The 13,475-nt window shown below is 37.5% G+C and overlaps 1 protein-coding gene across 17 annotated transcripts in view; it reads left to right on the top strand.

Annotated features, from left to right (window-relative positions):
- LOC114894854 overlaps positions 1–13,475 on the top strand; it is a 174,486-nt gene that overhangs the window by 104,734 nt on the left and 56,277 nt on the right. For all 17 annotated transcript variants that reach the window (XR_003793339.1, XR_003793338.1, XR_003793340.1 and 14 more), the window contains one exon: positions 217–401. Coding sequence is in view for 14 of the 17 variants with exons in the window: in XM_029221946.1 (XP_029077779.1) it covers positions 217–401 (185 nt within the window). In the remaining 3 variants the exon portion in view is untranslated. The remainder of the gene's footprint in view (positions 1–216; positions 402–13,475) is intronic.

Below are 13,475 nucleotides of genomic sequence, written 5' to 3'. Positions count from 1 at the left end.
TGTTTGACTGACCTCAAGGCCCATGATCTTAACCCCCTATTACCCTGTATCCCTGTGGGCTGAGGGCCAGTAAGGCAGTCCCTTGATGGATCTGGACAGTGGGGTTCAGGAATGCACCTCTTATGGGCTGGCCTGCTTATTTGAAGAGGTAAAATACCATTTGCCTGCAGGGATAGATGCCAACGTTTTCCATGCCCCCATCACTTTCCTTCCTAGGATTTGGCTGTTTTCCAAGGCACTGCTAGACCAGAACACAGTGCAGCTTTTTCTCAAGGCATCTGAAGAGCAGAGGGGAGGCCAGGTCCTGACCCTGCAGAGCCAAGCCCAGCACACCTGGGCAGCCGTGCCCCGTCTTCTGACCCTCACAGGTGTGCTGAAGCAGAAGGAGACACTCACAGAAGGTGAGAGCCTGGGGAACGCCATGGGGCAGGGACAGTGGGAATCTGGCAAACACTTTCCGTGGGTCCACAGCGTAGATGAAATCCTATACATTTTCAAGTCCACTGATGCTCTGTTCCAGTGTCTGACACACTGGCGAAACCCCTCTGTCAGAAATTAATACCCGTTCAGACAAAGTGAATCTTCTGCTCTCTAAATACTAAACAGGCTTCCTTGTGCAGGACTTGTCAGAGCCTTAACATGCTAATGGACGTTGGAAATATCCAGGTAGGAGAGTTAGGTGCAGTGTTCCCCAAACAAATTTTTTCTAACACTTTTTTCTCTTCCAGTTGTATTGAGATGTAATTGACAAGGAGCGCTGTATAAGTTTGTGTACCACATAATGATTTGACTTACATACATCAGGAAATGATTATCACAATAAGTTTAGTGAACATCCATCATCTCACATAGACACAAAATTAAAGAAATAGAAAGAAACTTTTTTCTTATGGTAAGAACTCTTAGGATTTATTCTCTTAACAACTCTCATATATAACAGAGCAGTGTTAATTATATTTATCATGTTGTACATTGTATTCCTAGTACTTATTTATCTTAATACTGGAAGTTTGTACCTTTTAAAAAAATTTTTTTTGAAGTATACTTGATTTACAATGTTGTGATAATTACTGATGTACCGCAGTGATTCAGTTATACATATATACACATTCTTTTTTTAAATATTCTTTTCCATTATGGTTTGTCATAGGATATTGAATATAGTTCTCTGTGCTATACAGTAGGACCTTGTTGTTTATCCATTCTGTATATAAAAGCATCTGCTAACCCCAACCTCCCACTCCATCCCTCTTTCAACCCCCTCCCCCTTGGCAACCACCAATCTGTTCTCTATATCTGTGATTCTGTTTCTGTTTCAAAGATAGGTTCATTTGTGTCATCTTTTAGATTCCACATATAAGTGATATCATATGGTATTTGTCTTTCTCTTTCTGACTTACTTCAGTTAGCATGATAATCTCTAGTTGCATCCATGTTGCTGAAAATGGCATTATTTCATTCTTTTTTTATGGCTGAGTAGTATTCCATTGTATATATGTACCACATCTTCTTTACTCATTCATCTGTTGATGGACATTTAGGTTGTTTCCACATCTTGGCTATTGTGAATAGTGCTGCTATGGACATAGGGGTGCGTGTATCTTTTTGAATTAGAGTTATGTCCAGGTATATGCCCAGCAGTGGGATTGCTGGATCATATGGTAGTTCTATTTTTAGTTTTTTGAGGAACCTCCATATTGTATTCCACAGCGGCTGCACGGACTTACATTCCCACCAAGAAGTTTGTACATTTTGATTGCCTTCATCCAATCCCTGCCCATCCCCCACCTCTGGTAACCACAAATCTAATCTTTTTTAAAAAAAATTGAAGTAGAGTTGATGTACAATATTATATAAGTTACAGGTGTACAACACAGTGATTCACAATTTTTAAAGGTTATACTCCATTTATATTTATTATAAAATATTGGCTATATTCCCTGTGTTGTACAATATATTCTTGTAGCTTTTTTATTTTATACATAATGGTTTATACCTCTTAATCCCCTACCCCATTCTTGCCCGTCCCCCGCTCCCTTCTCCCCACTGGTAACCACCAGTTTGTTCTCTATATCTGTGAGTCTGTTTCTTTTTTGTTATATTCACTAGTTTGTTTAATTTTTAGATTCCACGTATAGGTGATATCATTACAGTATTTGTCTTTCTCTGTCTGACTTACTTCACTTAGCATAATACCCTCCAAGTCCATCCATGTTGCTGGAAATTGCAAAATTTCATTACTTTTTTATGGCTGGGTAGTGTTCCACTGTATATATATACTACATCTTCTTTATTCATTCATCTGTTGATGGATGAATTGCTTCCATATCCTGGCCATTGTAAATAGCGCTGCTATGATCATTGAGGTGCATGTATCTTTTCGAATTAGTGTTTTCATTTTTTTGGATATATACCCAGGAGTGGAATTGCTGGGTCATATTGTCATTCTATTTTTAGTTTTTTGAGAAACCTTCATACTGTTTTCCATAGTGGCTGCACCAATTTACATTCCCACCAACAATGTACGAGGGTTCCCTTTTCTCCATGTCCTCGCCAACATTTGTTATTTGTTCTTTTTGGTGATAGCCATTCTGACAGATGCGAGGTGATATCCATTGTGGTTTTAATTTGCATTTCCCTGATGGTTAATGATGTTGAGCATCTTTTTCATGTGCCTGTTGGCCATCTGCATGTCCTCTTTGGAAAAATGTCTGTCCATTTTTTACTCGGGTTGTTTGTGGGTTTGGGGGTTTTTTTTTGATGTTGAGTTATATGGGCTATTTATATGTTTTGGATATTAGCCCCTTATCAGTCGTATCATTTGCAAACATTTTCTCCCATTCAGTAGGTTGTCTTTTTGTTTTGTCGATGGTTTCATTTGCTGTGCAAAAGCTTTTAAGTTTAATTAGGTCCCATTTGTTTGTTTTTGCTTTTATTTCCTTTGCTTTAGGAGACAGATCCAAAGAAATATTGCTGTTGATACGATTTATGTCAAAGAGTGTTCTGCCTGTGTTTTCCTCTAGGGGTTTTATGGTTTCTGGTCTTACATTTAGGTCTTTAATCCATTTTGAGTTTATTTTTGTATATGGTGTTAGAGAATGTTCTAATTTCATTCTTCTACATGTAGCTGTCCAGTTTTTCCAGCACCATTTATTGAAGAGTCATCTCTTTTTCTATGAGTTTGTTTTTGAAGTATAATTTTGAAGTACAATTGAAGTACAACACTGTGTTAATTCCTGTTACACAACATAGTGACTCAATATTTCTGTGTTTCAAACTGATCACGATAAGTCTAATTATGATATGTCACCATACAAAGATATTGCACAGTTATTGACTCTGTTCCCCACATTGTGCATTTTAGACCCGTGACTCATTTATCTTGCAGCTGGGAGTTTGTGCCTCTTAATCTCTCACCTATTTCTCTCTTCCTCCCCCCCGACCTCCCCTCTGGCAACCACCTGTTTGTTCTCTGAATCTGTGACTCAGTTTCCATTTTATGTTTGTTGGCTTATTTGTTTCTTTTTTTAAGATTCAACATATAAGTGAAATCATACAGTTTTTTTCCTTCTCTGTCTGACTTATTTCACTTAGCATAATACCCTCTAGGACCATCCATGTTGTCGGAAATGGCAAGATTTCATTCTTCTTATGGCTGAGTAGTATTCCATTTTATATATATAGAGAGAGAGAGAGAGAGAGAGACATACACACACACTACATCTTCTTTATCCATTCATCTATCAATGGGCAGTTAGGTTGCTTCCATATCTTGGCTATTGTAAATAATGCTGCAATGAACGTAAGGGTGCATATATCTTTTCTAATTACTGTTTTCATTTTCTTCAGATAAATACCCAGGAGTGGATTTGCTGGATCATATGGTAGTTCAATTTTTAACGTTTTGAGGAATTTCCATATTGTTTTTCAGAGTGGCTACATTTAATACTTTTTATTTTGATATGATTTCAGGCTTACAGAAAAGTGGCAAGAATATTACAAGGAATCCCATAGGCTCTTTACCTAGCTTCACCAATTATTGACATTTATCACAATTGCTTTATCATTTTTATTCTCTCTCTTTGTCTGTTTTTCTGTCTCCCTCTATGTGTGTGTGTGTGTGTGTGTGTGTGTGTATATAAGACATTATTATTTGCATATAAGTTTTTTTTTGGCCAAGCCATGCGGCATGCGGGATCTTAGTTCCCCCACCAGGGATCGAACCTGCGCCCCCTGCAATGGAAGCACAGAGTCTTAACCACTGGACTGCCAGGGAAGTCCCTAAAATTTTTTATTCTTGAACTGTTTTGTACTAAGCTGCAGACATGATAGTTCTTCACCCCTAAATAGTTCAATGTTTATTTCCTAAAAATAGACATTCTCCTACATTCTACAATACAGTTCTCAAAATCAGAAAATTAACATTTATATAAGGCTGTTATCTACAAACCTTATTCAGATTCTGCCAGTTATCCCATTAATGTCCCTTATAGTAAAAGAAAATCCTGAATTGTGCATTACATTTAGTCGTATTGTTTCTTTGGTCTCTTTTATTCTGGATCAGTTCCTCTGTATTTCTTTCTCTTTCATGATTATATTTCAAAGTTTGTAGACTATCCCTCATTTGGGGTTTGTTAGATGCTTCCTCATGACTATTTTCAAAAAAGCCTCGTTGGCAGAATACCACCTGATGTCATTTTGTCCCAGTGCTACTGGTGACATCAGTCTTGATCACTTGATTAAGGTAATGTCTATGAAGTTTCTTCACTGTTAAGCATTTTTCCCCTTTGTATGCTAACTTCATAAAACAAGTTGGGAAGTACTTTCTTCCCTTCTATTTTCTGAAAGAGTTTATATAAGATTAGTGTGAATGCTCCCGTAATTGTCTGATGGACTCTAGGAGAGAAGCCATCTGGACTTTTCTCTGTGGAAATTTTTTTTTTTTGAAAATGAATAGATATATAAAGCTATTCAGATTTTCTATTTCATCATGTGTCAGTTTGTGTAAGTTATATTTTTCAAGGAATTTGTCCATCTCCACTAGGTAGTAAAATTTATTGGCATAGTTGTTCATTATATGTATTATAATCCTTTTCATGTATGCAAGATCTATAGTGATACCCTTGCTTTCATCACTAATAGTTGTTACTTGTGTTTCTTCTCTCTCTTCCTTATTAGTCTAACTTGGATTTCATCAATTTTGTTAATCATTTCAAAGAACCAAATTTTGGATCTGTTAATTTTCTCTCTTGTCTCTTTTCAATTCCATTGATTTCAGCCATTATCTCTATTATTTCCTTTCTTACACTTAATTTGGGTTTACTTTACTCTTCTTTTTTTAATAAGTTTATTTATTTTTGGCTGTGTTGGGTCTTCATTGCTGCACGTGGGCTTTCTCTAGTTGTGGCGAGTGGGGGCTACTCTGTTGAGGTGAGAGTGCTTCTCATTGCGCTGGCTTCTCTTGTTGCAGAGAATGGGCTGTAGAGTACGCAGGCTTCAGTAGTTGTGGCTCGTGGGCTCAGTAGTTGTGGCTCGCAGGCCCTAGAGAGCGCGGGCTCAGTAGTTGTGGCATATGTGCTTAGTTGCTCCGCGGCATGTGGGATCTTCCCAGACCAGGGCTCGAACCTGTGTCCCCTGCATTGGCAGGCGGATTCTTAACCACTGAGGCACCAGGGAAGACCCTTTTGCTCTTTTTTTATAGTTTATTTATGGCAGATCCTCAAGCCATTGATTTGTAGACCTTTTTTCTTTTCTAATATAAGCATATAAAACCATACATTTTCCTCTTAAGTTCCTTTAGCTGCATCCCACAAATTTTTATGTCATGTGTTTTCATTATCATTTATTTTGAAATATTTTCAAACTTGTGATTTCTTCTTTGACCCATGTATTTGAAGTATGTTGCTTAATATCCAAATATTTGAGATTTTTCTAGATAGCTTTTTAATATTTAATTTCATTGTGATCAGAGGATCTCTTCTGTAGGATAAGTCTTTTAAAATTTGTTGTGACTTGTTTTATGGGCCAGTCTATATCTATCTTGTGAACATACCTTATGCACTTAAAAAGAATTGGTATTCTGCTGTTGTTGGGTGTCATGTTCTATAAATGTTAAGTCAAGGTCCTTGGTTGTATTGCTCTGCTATACATCTTTACTGACTTTTTTTGTCTTGTTATTGTATCAATTAATGAGAGAAGTGTGTTAAACTCTCCAACTATGTGGATTTCTCTATTTCTTGCTTTCATTCAGTCTTTTTTTGCTTCATGTATGTTGATGTACTAGTATTAGGTGCATAAGCAAATATGATTGTTATGCATTCTTGATGAATTGACCTGTTTATCATTGTGAAGTGGACTGTTTATCTCTCACGCAGTTCTTTGTCTTGAAGTCTGTTTTGTCTGATATTAACGTTGCCACTTTTGTTTTTTATTGGAATTTGTACTGTATATATTTTTCCATGCTTTTTCTTTCAAATATATATTTCCTATATTTGAGGTACGTTTCTTGTAGCCCACATGCAGTTGGATTTTGCTTTTATTTCTAGTCTGACAATCTCTGCCTTTTTTTTTTTTTTTTTTGCTGTACGCGGGCCTCTCACTGTTGTGGCCTCTCCCGTTGCGGAGCACAGGCTCCGGACGCGCAGGCTCAGCGGCCATGGCTCACGGGCCCAGCTGCTCCGCGGCATGTGGGATCTTCCTGGACCGGGGCACGAACCCGTGTCCCCTGCATCAGCAGGCAGACTCTCAACCACTGCGCCACCAGGGAAGCCCTCTCTGCCTTTTAATTATGGTATTTACTTGATTTATCTTTAATGTAATTATTGATATGATTAGATTTGGGTCTACTATTTTGCTGTTTTGTTTTCTACTTTCCCATATATTTTTTTGTTCCTATGTTACCCTTTTTTTGCCTTCTTTTGGCTGATTTTTTAAAAATTTTAGAACTCAGTGTTAATTTATCTGTTGCTCTTTCATATATGTTTCTGTATGTTCTTTCACATTCTACTTAGAGTTTCTGGTATCATTTCTCTTCAGTATAAAGAATCACCTTTATAGAAACTAACACAACATTGTAAAGCAGCTATACTCCAATAAAAATTTTAAAAAAAAAAAAGGATCACCTTTCGCATTTCTTGTAAGTCTGGCTTACAACAATGAACTCCCTTAGTTTTCATTTATTTGAAAATGTTCTATTTTGCCCTGATTCTTGAAAGATATTTTAAAAATGCATATGTATATCTCTTAACACATTTAGAAGTTTTTCATATTTACTTCTTCAAAGATTTCTTTCTGTCCCATTCTCATTGTCCTCTCCTCCTGGGATTTCTAATGCATGTGCTTTAGAAGTTTCTATATTGTTCCACAGATCTTTGAGGCTCTGTTGACCTTTTTAGTCTTTTTTCTCTTTTCTTCAGATATCTATCAATCTATCTTCCAGTTCACTGGCTCTTTAATCTTTCTTCTCCAAACACCAGCCAATAAAAATGTTAAGACCATCCAATAATTTCTTTTCAATCACAGATTTTATGTATTTTATTTAGTTCTAAAATCACCACTAGGCTCTTTTTATTAATTTATATTTTCCTTATATTTTTGAGCATGGTTGTAAGAGCTGTTTTAAAATCCTTACCTGCTAGTTCCAATGTCTAGGTCATCTTGGGGTTGATCTCCCTTGATGATTGCCCTTTCTCTTAAATATAGGTTACATTTTCCTGTTTCTTTGTATGTCTAGTAATTTGAGATTGTATTCTAGACATTTTGAATGATGTTAAGACTCTGATTCTTTTATATTTCTCTAAAGAGTATTGTTATTTTTTAAAATTTTAGCATGCAGTTAACTTGGCTGGGCTCAAAATCCAAACTCTGTCTTTCCTCTGGTGGGCTGCAGTGGAAATAATTTTCAGCTCTTTTATCTTAGCTGGTCTGCTTGGAGTCTGTGCCACCCTTGTGAAGTTCAAGGATTAGCTTTGGAGAGAGTTTATAGGTAGAATTTGGGATTCCCCCATGTGGCTCTCTCTGGAATTTCCCACTTCACTTTCCATTTGCTATTGTCACCTTGAACTCTGTTCTTTGATTCTTTAATCAGTAAGACCATAGATTTCTGTGTGAGTTTTCTTCACCCTGCATGGCACCAAAAAAGAGTAAAAACACACAACTCAACTATTGCTGGTCCTTTCCTTCAAGTTTTAACTCCCCTCCACTGTCTGCCTGTTTATGGTCAGTCTCCAGCCACTTCAGGTAACTGTTTCATATATTTTGTCCAGAGTGTACAATTGTTACCTTGGGAGGGTTGGTCCATTTAAGTGTCTCCACCATTAATGGAAATAGAACTCCTCCTGTGTCCTTTTGACATGTCCCTATCATTCCTTGACCACTTCCTTCCTTTATGACCAAGAAGATGTTTCAATCTCATGTTGTATTTTCCCTGAGATGGAATAAGTCATTTCTCCAAGGATTCCTGGTTCCTTTTTGTGCGAAACGGTATTTAGAAACTAAGATCTGGGTTCTAGGTGTATTTACTCCTACTGAAGTATCTGTCTTTCTAGGCCTTCTCAATGGACAGACCAAGAAAACATATGTATGTGTACATACATGCACACACACCTGTATCTGTCTATCTACAGATAAATAAGTTTACAACCATTAGTCCTTAATTCCAATCCATCATCAAAAAGCTCATTCTGTTTCTTCCCCCTTTTCATATTTCTTATTCCCTTCTTCAACAGTAAGAAACCTGGCTCCAATTATTCACAACATATTTAGTTATTTCTTCAGCCCTAGGATACATAGAAAGTAGTCAGAATTACTAACCCATACCTTTGAGGAAATAAACCCTTTTAACTAGAATTCAATATTTGTTTAGAGTTCTTCTTGTCTTTGGCCTGAGGGTATAAATCTAAACACGGTGTTTATTTTTAAATATTATTTATTTATTTATTTCGTTGTGCCGGATCTTAGTTGCGGCACACAGGCTCCTTAGTTGCAGCAGGCGGGCTCCTTAGTTGTGGCATGAGAACTCTTAGTTGTGGCGTGCATGTGGGATCTAGTTCCCTGACCTGGGGTCGAACCTGGGCCCCCTGCATTGGGAGTGTGGAGTCTTATCCACTGCGCTAGGAAAGTCCGCAAACACGGTGTTTAAATGTTAGTTGGAGTTAATCTCCCACCCACCCCGTGTGATGTTGTAAATCATTCGAAGTACAATTGGTTCACTGGTTTGTATTCCATTTTCAGGTTCTCCCTATCTTTATTGATTTTGTGCATTTAGTTTTCGATTATGTGAAACATTAACAAGTTTCCAAAAGTCAGAATTATACAAAATGGGATCTTTTGCCCAAGCATCCTTGACCGTAGCACCCTAGCTGGACATCTGTCCAGGGCCCTGTGTTTCAGAATCTAAAGACTCTGCTTTCCCACCTACCTTGGGGGAATAGTATCATTCTCTAATCTTAATATTAACACTGACCCTCCTAATTCCTAATTGGTTAAATTGTGGCAAAACCAAATTGCATAATAAAATACCTGTCTAAAGATCAAATGACATGGGTTTGAAAAAATTTAAATACAATCAAGCAGCGTGCTGTTCTTCTCAAGTTTACTTTGAGTTACACTGATGGTCTCCCCTTCATCTTTCTGAAGTTTATCATTTGCAGCTGATAACTAACAGACCCTCTTGCTGATCTCTTAACACACATTGCTTCTTTTTTTTTTGGCCATGCCATGTAGCATGTGGGATCTTAGTTACCTGACCAGGGATTGAACCCGTGCCCCCTGCAGTGGAAGGGTGGAGTCCTAACCACTGGACCACCAGGGAAGTCCCACATTGCTTCTTTTTTTTTTTTTTTTTTTTTCTTTCGGTACGGGAACCTCTCACTGTTGTGGCCTCTCCCGCTGTGGAGCACAGGCTCCGGACGCACTGGCTCAGTGGCCACGGCTCACGGGCCCAGCCGCTCCGCGGCATGTGGGATCCTCCCGGACCGGGGCACGAACCCGTGTCCCCTGCATCAGCAGGCGGACTCTCAACCACTGCGCCACCAGGGAGGCCCACATTTTTGAAGGCAATTATTGAGGTATAATTTCTTGGGGTACAATTTACATATGGGGAAAACCCCTTCAAGTTTTGATAAACTCATACAGTTGTGTACCCACCAACACAGTCCTGATACAGAATAGTTCCGTCACCCCAAAAATTTCCTTCCTGCTGCTCATTGTCATCAGCCTTTCCCCCACCCCCTGTCCCTGGCAACTACTGAGATGTTGTCTGTCCCTATGGTTTGGGCTATTCCAGGATGTCACATGAAATGGAATCATACAACACGTAAGCTTTGAGTATGGGATCTTTTGCCCAACATAATGTGGTTGAGGTTCATCAAAGTTGTATGTATCAGTAGTTCTTTTTCCTTTTTACTGGTGAGTAATATTCTATTCTATGGATATACTGCAGTTTATCCATTCACAGCTGAAGGATATTTGAGTTGTTTCCCGTAATTTCCAATTATGAATAAAGCTTCAATAATCATTGGTCTATAGGTTTTTGTGGGAACATATGGTTTCATTTCTCTTGGGTGAATACCTAGGAGTGGGATTGCTGGGTTGTATGGCAAGTATATGTTTATAGGAAACTGCCGGACTGTTTCCAGAGTAGCAGCACCATTGTCCATTCCCATCAGCGATGTGTGAGCATTCTAGTTGCTCTGCATTCCCACCAGCAATGTGTGAGCGTTCTAGTTGCTCTGCATCCTCGCTAGCAATCTGTACTGGCAGTTTTTGGCTTTGGGTTTTTTGTTTGTTTGTTTGAATCAGTCGAATTGTTTTTGTAGTTGTATCTCATTTTGGTTTTAATTTGCATTTCCCTAATGACTAATTTTGTCGAACATCTTTTCATTGGCTTATTTGCCACTTGTAAATCTTTTTTGGTGAAGTGTCTATTCAAACCTTTTGCCCATTTAAAAAATCAAGTGGCTTGTTTTTTATTATTGAATTAGGGAACCATTTATACAAGTCCTTTATCAGATAGGGGTTTTAAAATATCTTCTCCTGATCTGTCTTTTTATTTTTTTAATGGTGTCTTTTGAAAAGTGGAGGTTTTAAATTTTGATGAAGTCTGATTTATCATTTTTTTCTTTTGTGAATCATGCTTTTGATGTCATATAAGAAATATTTGGCTGAGGCCACAAATTTTTCTCTCATATTTTTTTTCTAGAAGTGTTATGATATTAGGTTTTAAATTTAGGTCTGTGGTTAATTTTATTTATTTATTATTGAAGTACAGTTGATTTCCAATGTTGCGTTAATTTCAAGTGTATAGCAAAGTGATTCGTTTTATTTATATATATATATATATATATATATATATATATATATTCTTTTTCAGATTGTCTTCCATTATAGGTTATTACAAGATATGGAATACAGTTTCCTGTGCTATATAGCAGGACCTTGTTGTTTATCTGTTTTATATACAGTAGTGTGTATCTGTTAATCCCAAATTCCTAATTTATCCCTCCTTCACCCTTTCCCCTTTGGTAACCATAAGTTTGTTTTCTATGTCTGTGAGTCTGCTTCTGTTTTGTAGATACGTTCATTTGAGTCATATTTTAGATTCCACATATAAGTGCTCTCATATGATATTGATATTTGTCTTTCTCTGACTCACTTCACTTAGTATGATAATCTCCAGGTCCATCCATGCTGCTGCAATGGCATATTTTATTCTTTTTTATGGTTGAGTAATATTCCATTGCATATCTGTACCACATCTTTTTTTTTTTGGGTTTTTGAATTTTATTTTATTTATTTTTTTATACAGCAGGTTCTTATTAGTTATCTATTTTATACACATCAGTGTATACATGTCAATCCCAATCTCCCAATTCATCACACCACCACCACCACCCCTGCCACTTTCCCCCCTTGGTGTCCATATGTTTGTCCTCTACGTCTGTTATACCACATCTTCTTTATCCATTCATCTGTTGATGAGCACTTAGGTTGCCTACATGGCTTGGCTTTTGTAAATAATGCTGCTATGAGCATTGGGGTGCATGTATCTTTTCTTTTATTTATTTTTTTAAAATTTAATTTTATATTGGAGCATATTAACAATGTTGTGTCAGTTTCAGGTGCACAGCAAAGTGATTCAGTTAAGCATATACACGTATCTATTCTTTTTCAAATTCTTTTCCCATTTAGGTTATTACAGAATATTGAGCAGAGTTCCTTGTGCTATACAGTAGGTCCTTGTTGGTAATCTATTTTAAATATAGTAGTGTGTACCTGTCAATTCCAAACTCCCAATCTATCCCTCCCCCACCCTCCCCCCCTGGTAACCATAAGTTCGTTCTCTAAGTCTGTTTTGTAAATAAGTTTTGTAAATAAGTTCGTTTGTATCTTTTTTTCTTAGATTCCGCATATAAGCAATATCCTATGATATTTGTCTTTCTCTGTCTGACTTAATTAACTTAATATAATGTGGATAATCTCCAGGTCCATCCATGCTGTTGCAGATAGCATATTTCATTCTTTTTTTATGGCTAATATTCCATTGTATATATGTACCACATCTTCTTTATGCGTTCATCTATTGATGGACACTTAGGTTGCTTCCATGTCTTGGCTATTGTAAATACTGTTGCAGTGAACATTGGGGTGCCTGTATCTTTTCGAATTAGAATTTTCATCTTTCCTGGATATATGCCCAGGAGTGGAATTGCTGGATCATATGGTAACTCTATTTTTATATTTTTCAAGAACCTCCTTACTGTTCTCCATAATGGCTGCACCAGTTTACATTTTCACCAACAGTGTAGGAGGGTTCCCTTTTCTTATATGGTTAATTTTGAATTAATTTGTGTATATGTATGGGTAAAGTTCACGGTAGTTTTTTCACATGTGGATTTCCAAACAATTCAGCATATTTATTAAAAAGACTATCCTTTTCCCGGTTAGTTACCTTTGCACTTTTGTCAAAAATCAGTTGACAATTTGTGTATGGGTCTATTCCTCGATTCCACACTGTTCCATTGACATTATTTCACACTGGTTAACATCTTGTAGGGCGTGGTGACATAGGGCCCTAAAATGTAAGGAATTTGTAAAACGATGATTTCAAGATTCTGCGAGAAATTTCCATCTGTACAGAAAGTGCTCTGGACTCTGTGATAGAGGTTATCAAGAGCTCTATGTCTGGTAGCACGGAACAAGGGTGTCTAACCCAGCTTGGGGGTGCAGAAAGGCCAAGCAAGGCTTCTTGGAGGTGGTGACCCCCGAGTCAAACCTTGAATGAAAGGAGAGAGGTATAAGGGCACTTGAACCACGTCAAGACCCTACTGGAGCCCAGTGGGGTCAGGAGATGTAAATGGCTCTGATAAAAGCAAGAATTTCTCTAAATGCATGAGTTATGTATTGGAATGGGACTAGCTTAAGGGTGTGTGGGACTAGCTTAAGGGTGTGGAATCTTTTTCTCAAGTGGGTGGAAG

This window comes from Monodon monoceros, unplaced genomic scaffold (genome assembly GCF_005190385.1).
Source record: "Monodon monoceros isolate NGI ecotype Baffin Bay Population unplaced genomic scaffold, NGI_Narwhal_1 Super_Scaffold_13, whole genome shotgun sequence".
NCBI lineage: Eukaryota > Metazoa > Chordata > Mammalia > Artiodactyla > Monodontidae > Monodon > Monodon monoceros.
Note: the sequence above shows the minus strand (reverse complement) of the source record. Positions and strands in the feature narration are given on the sequence as shown.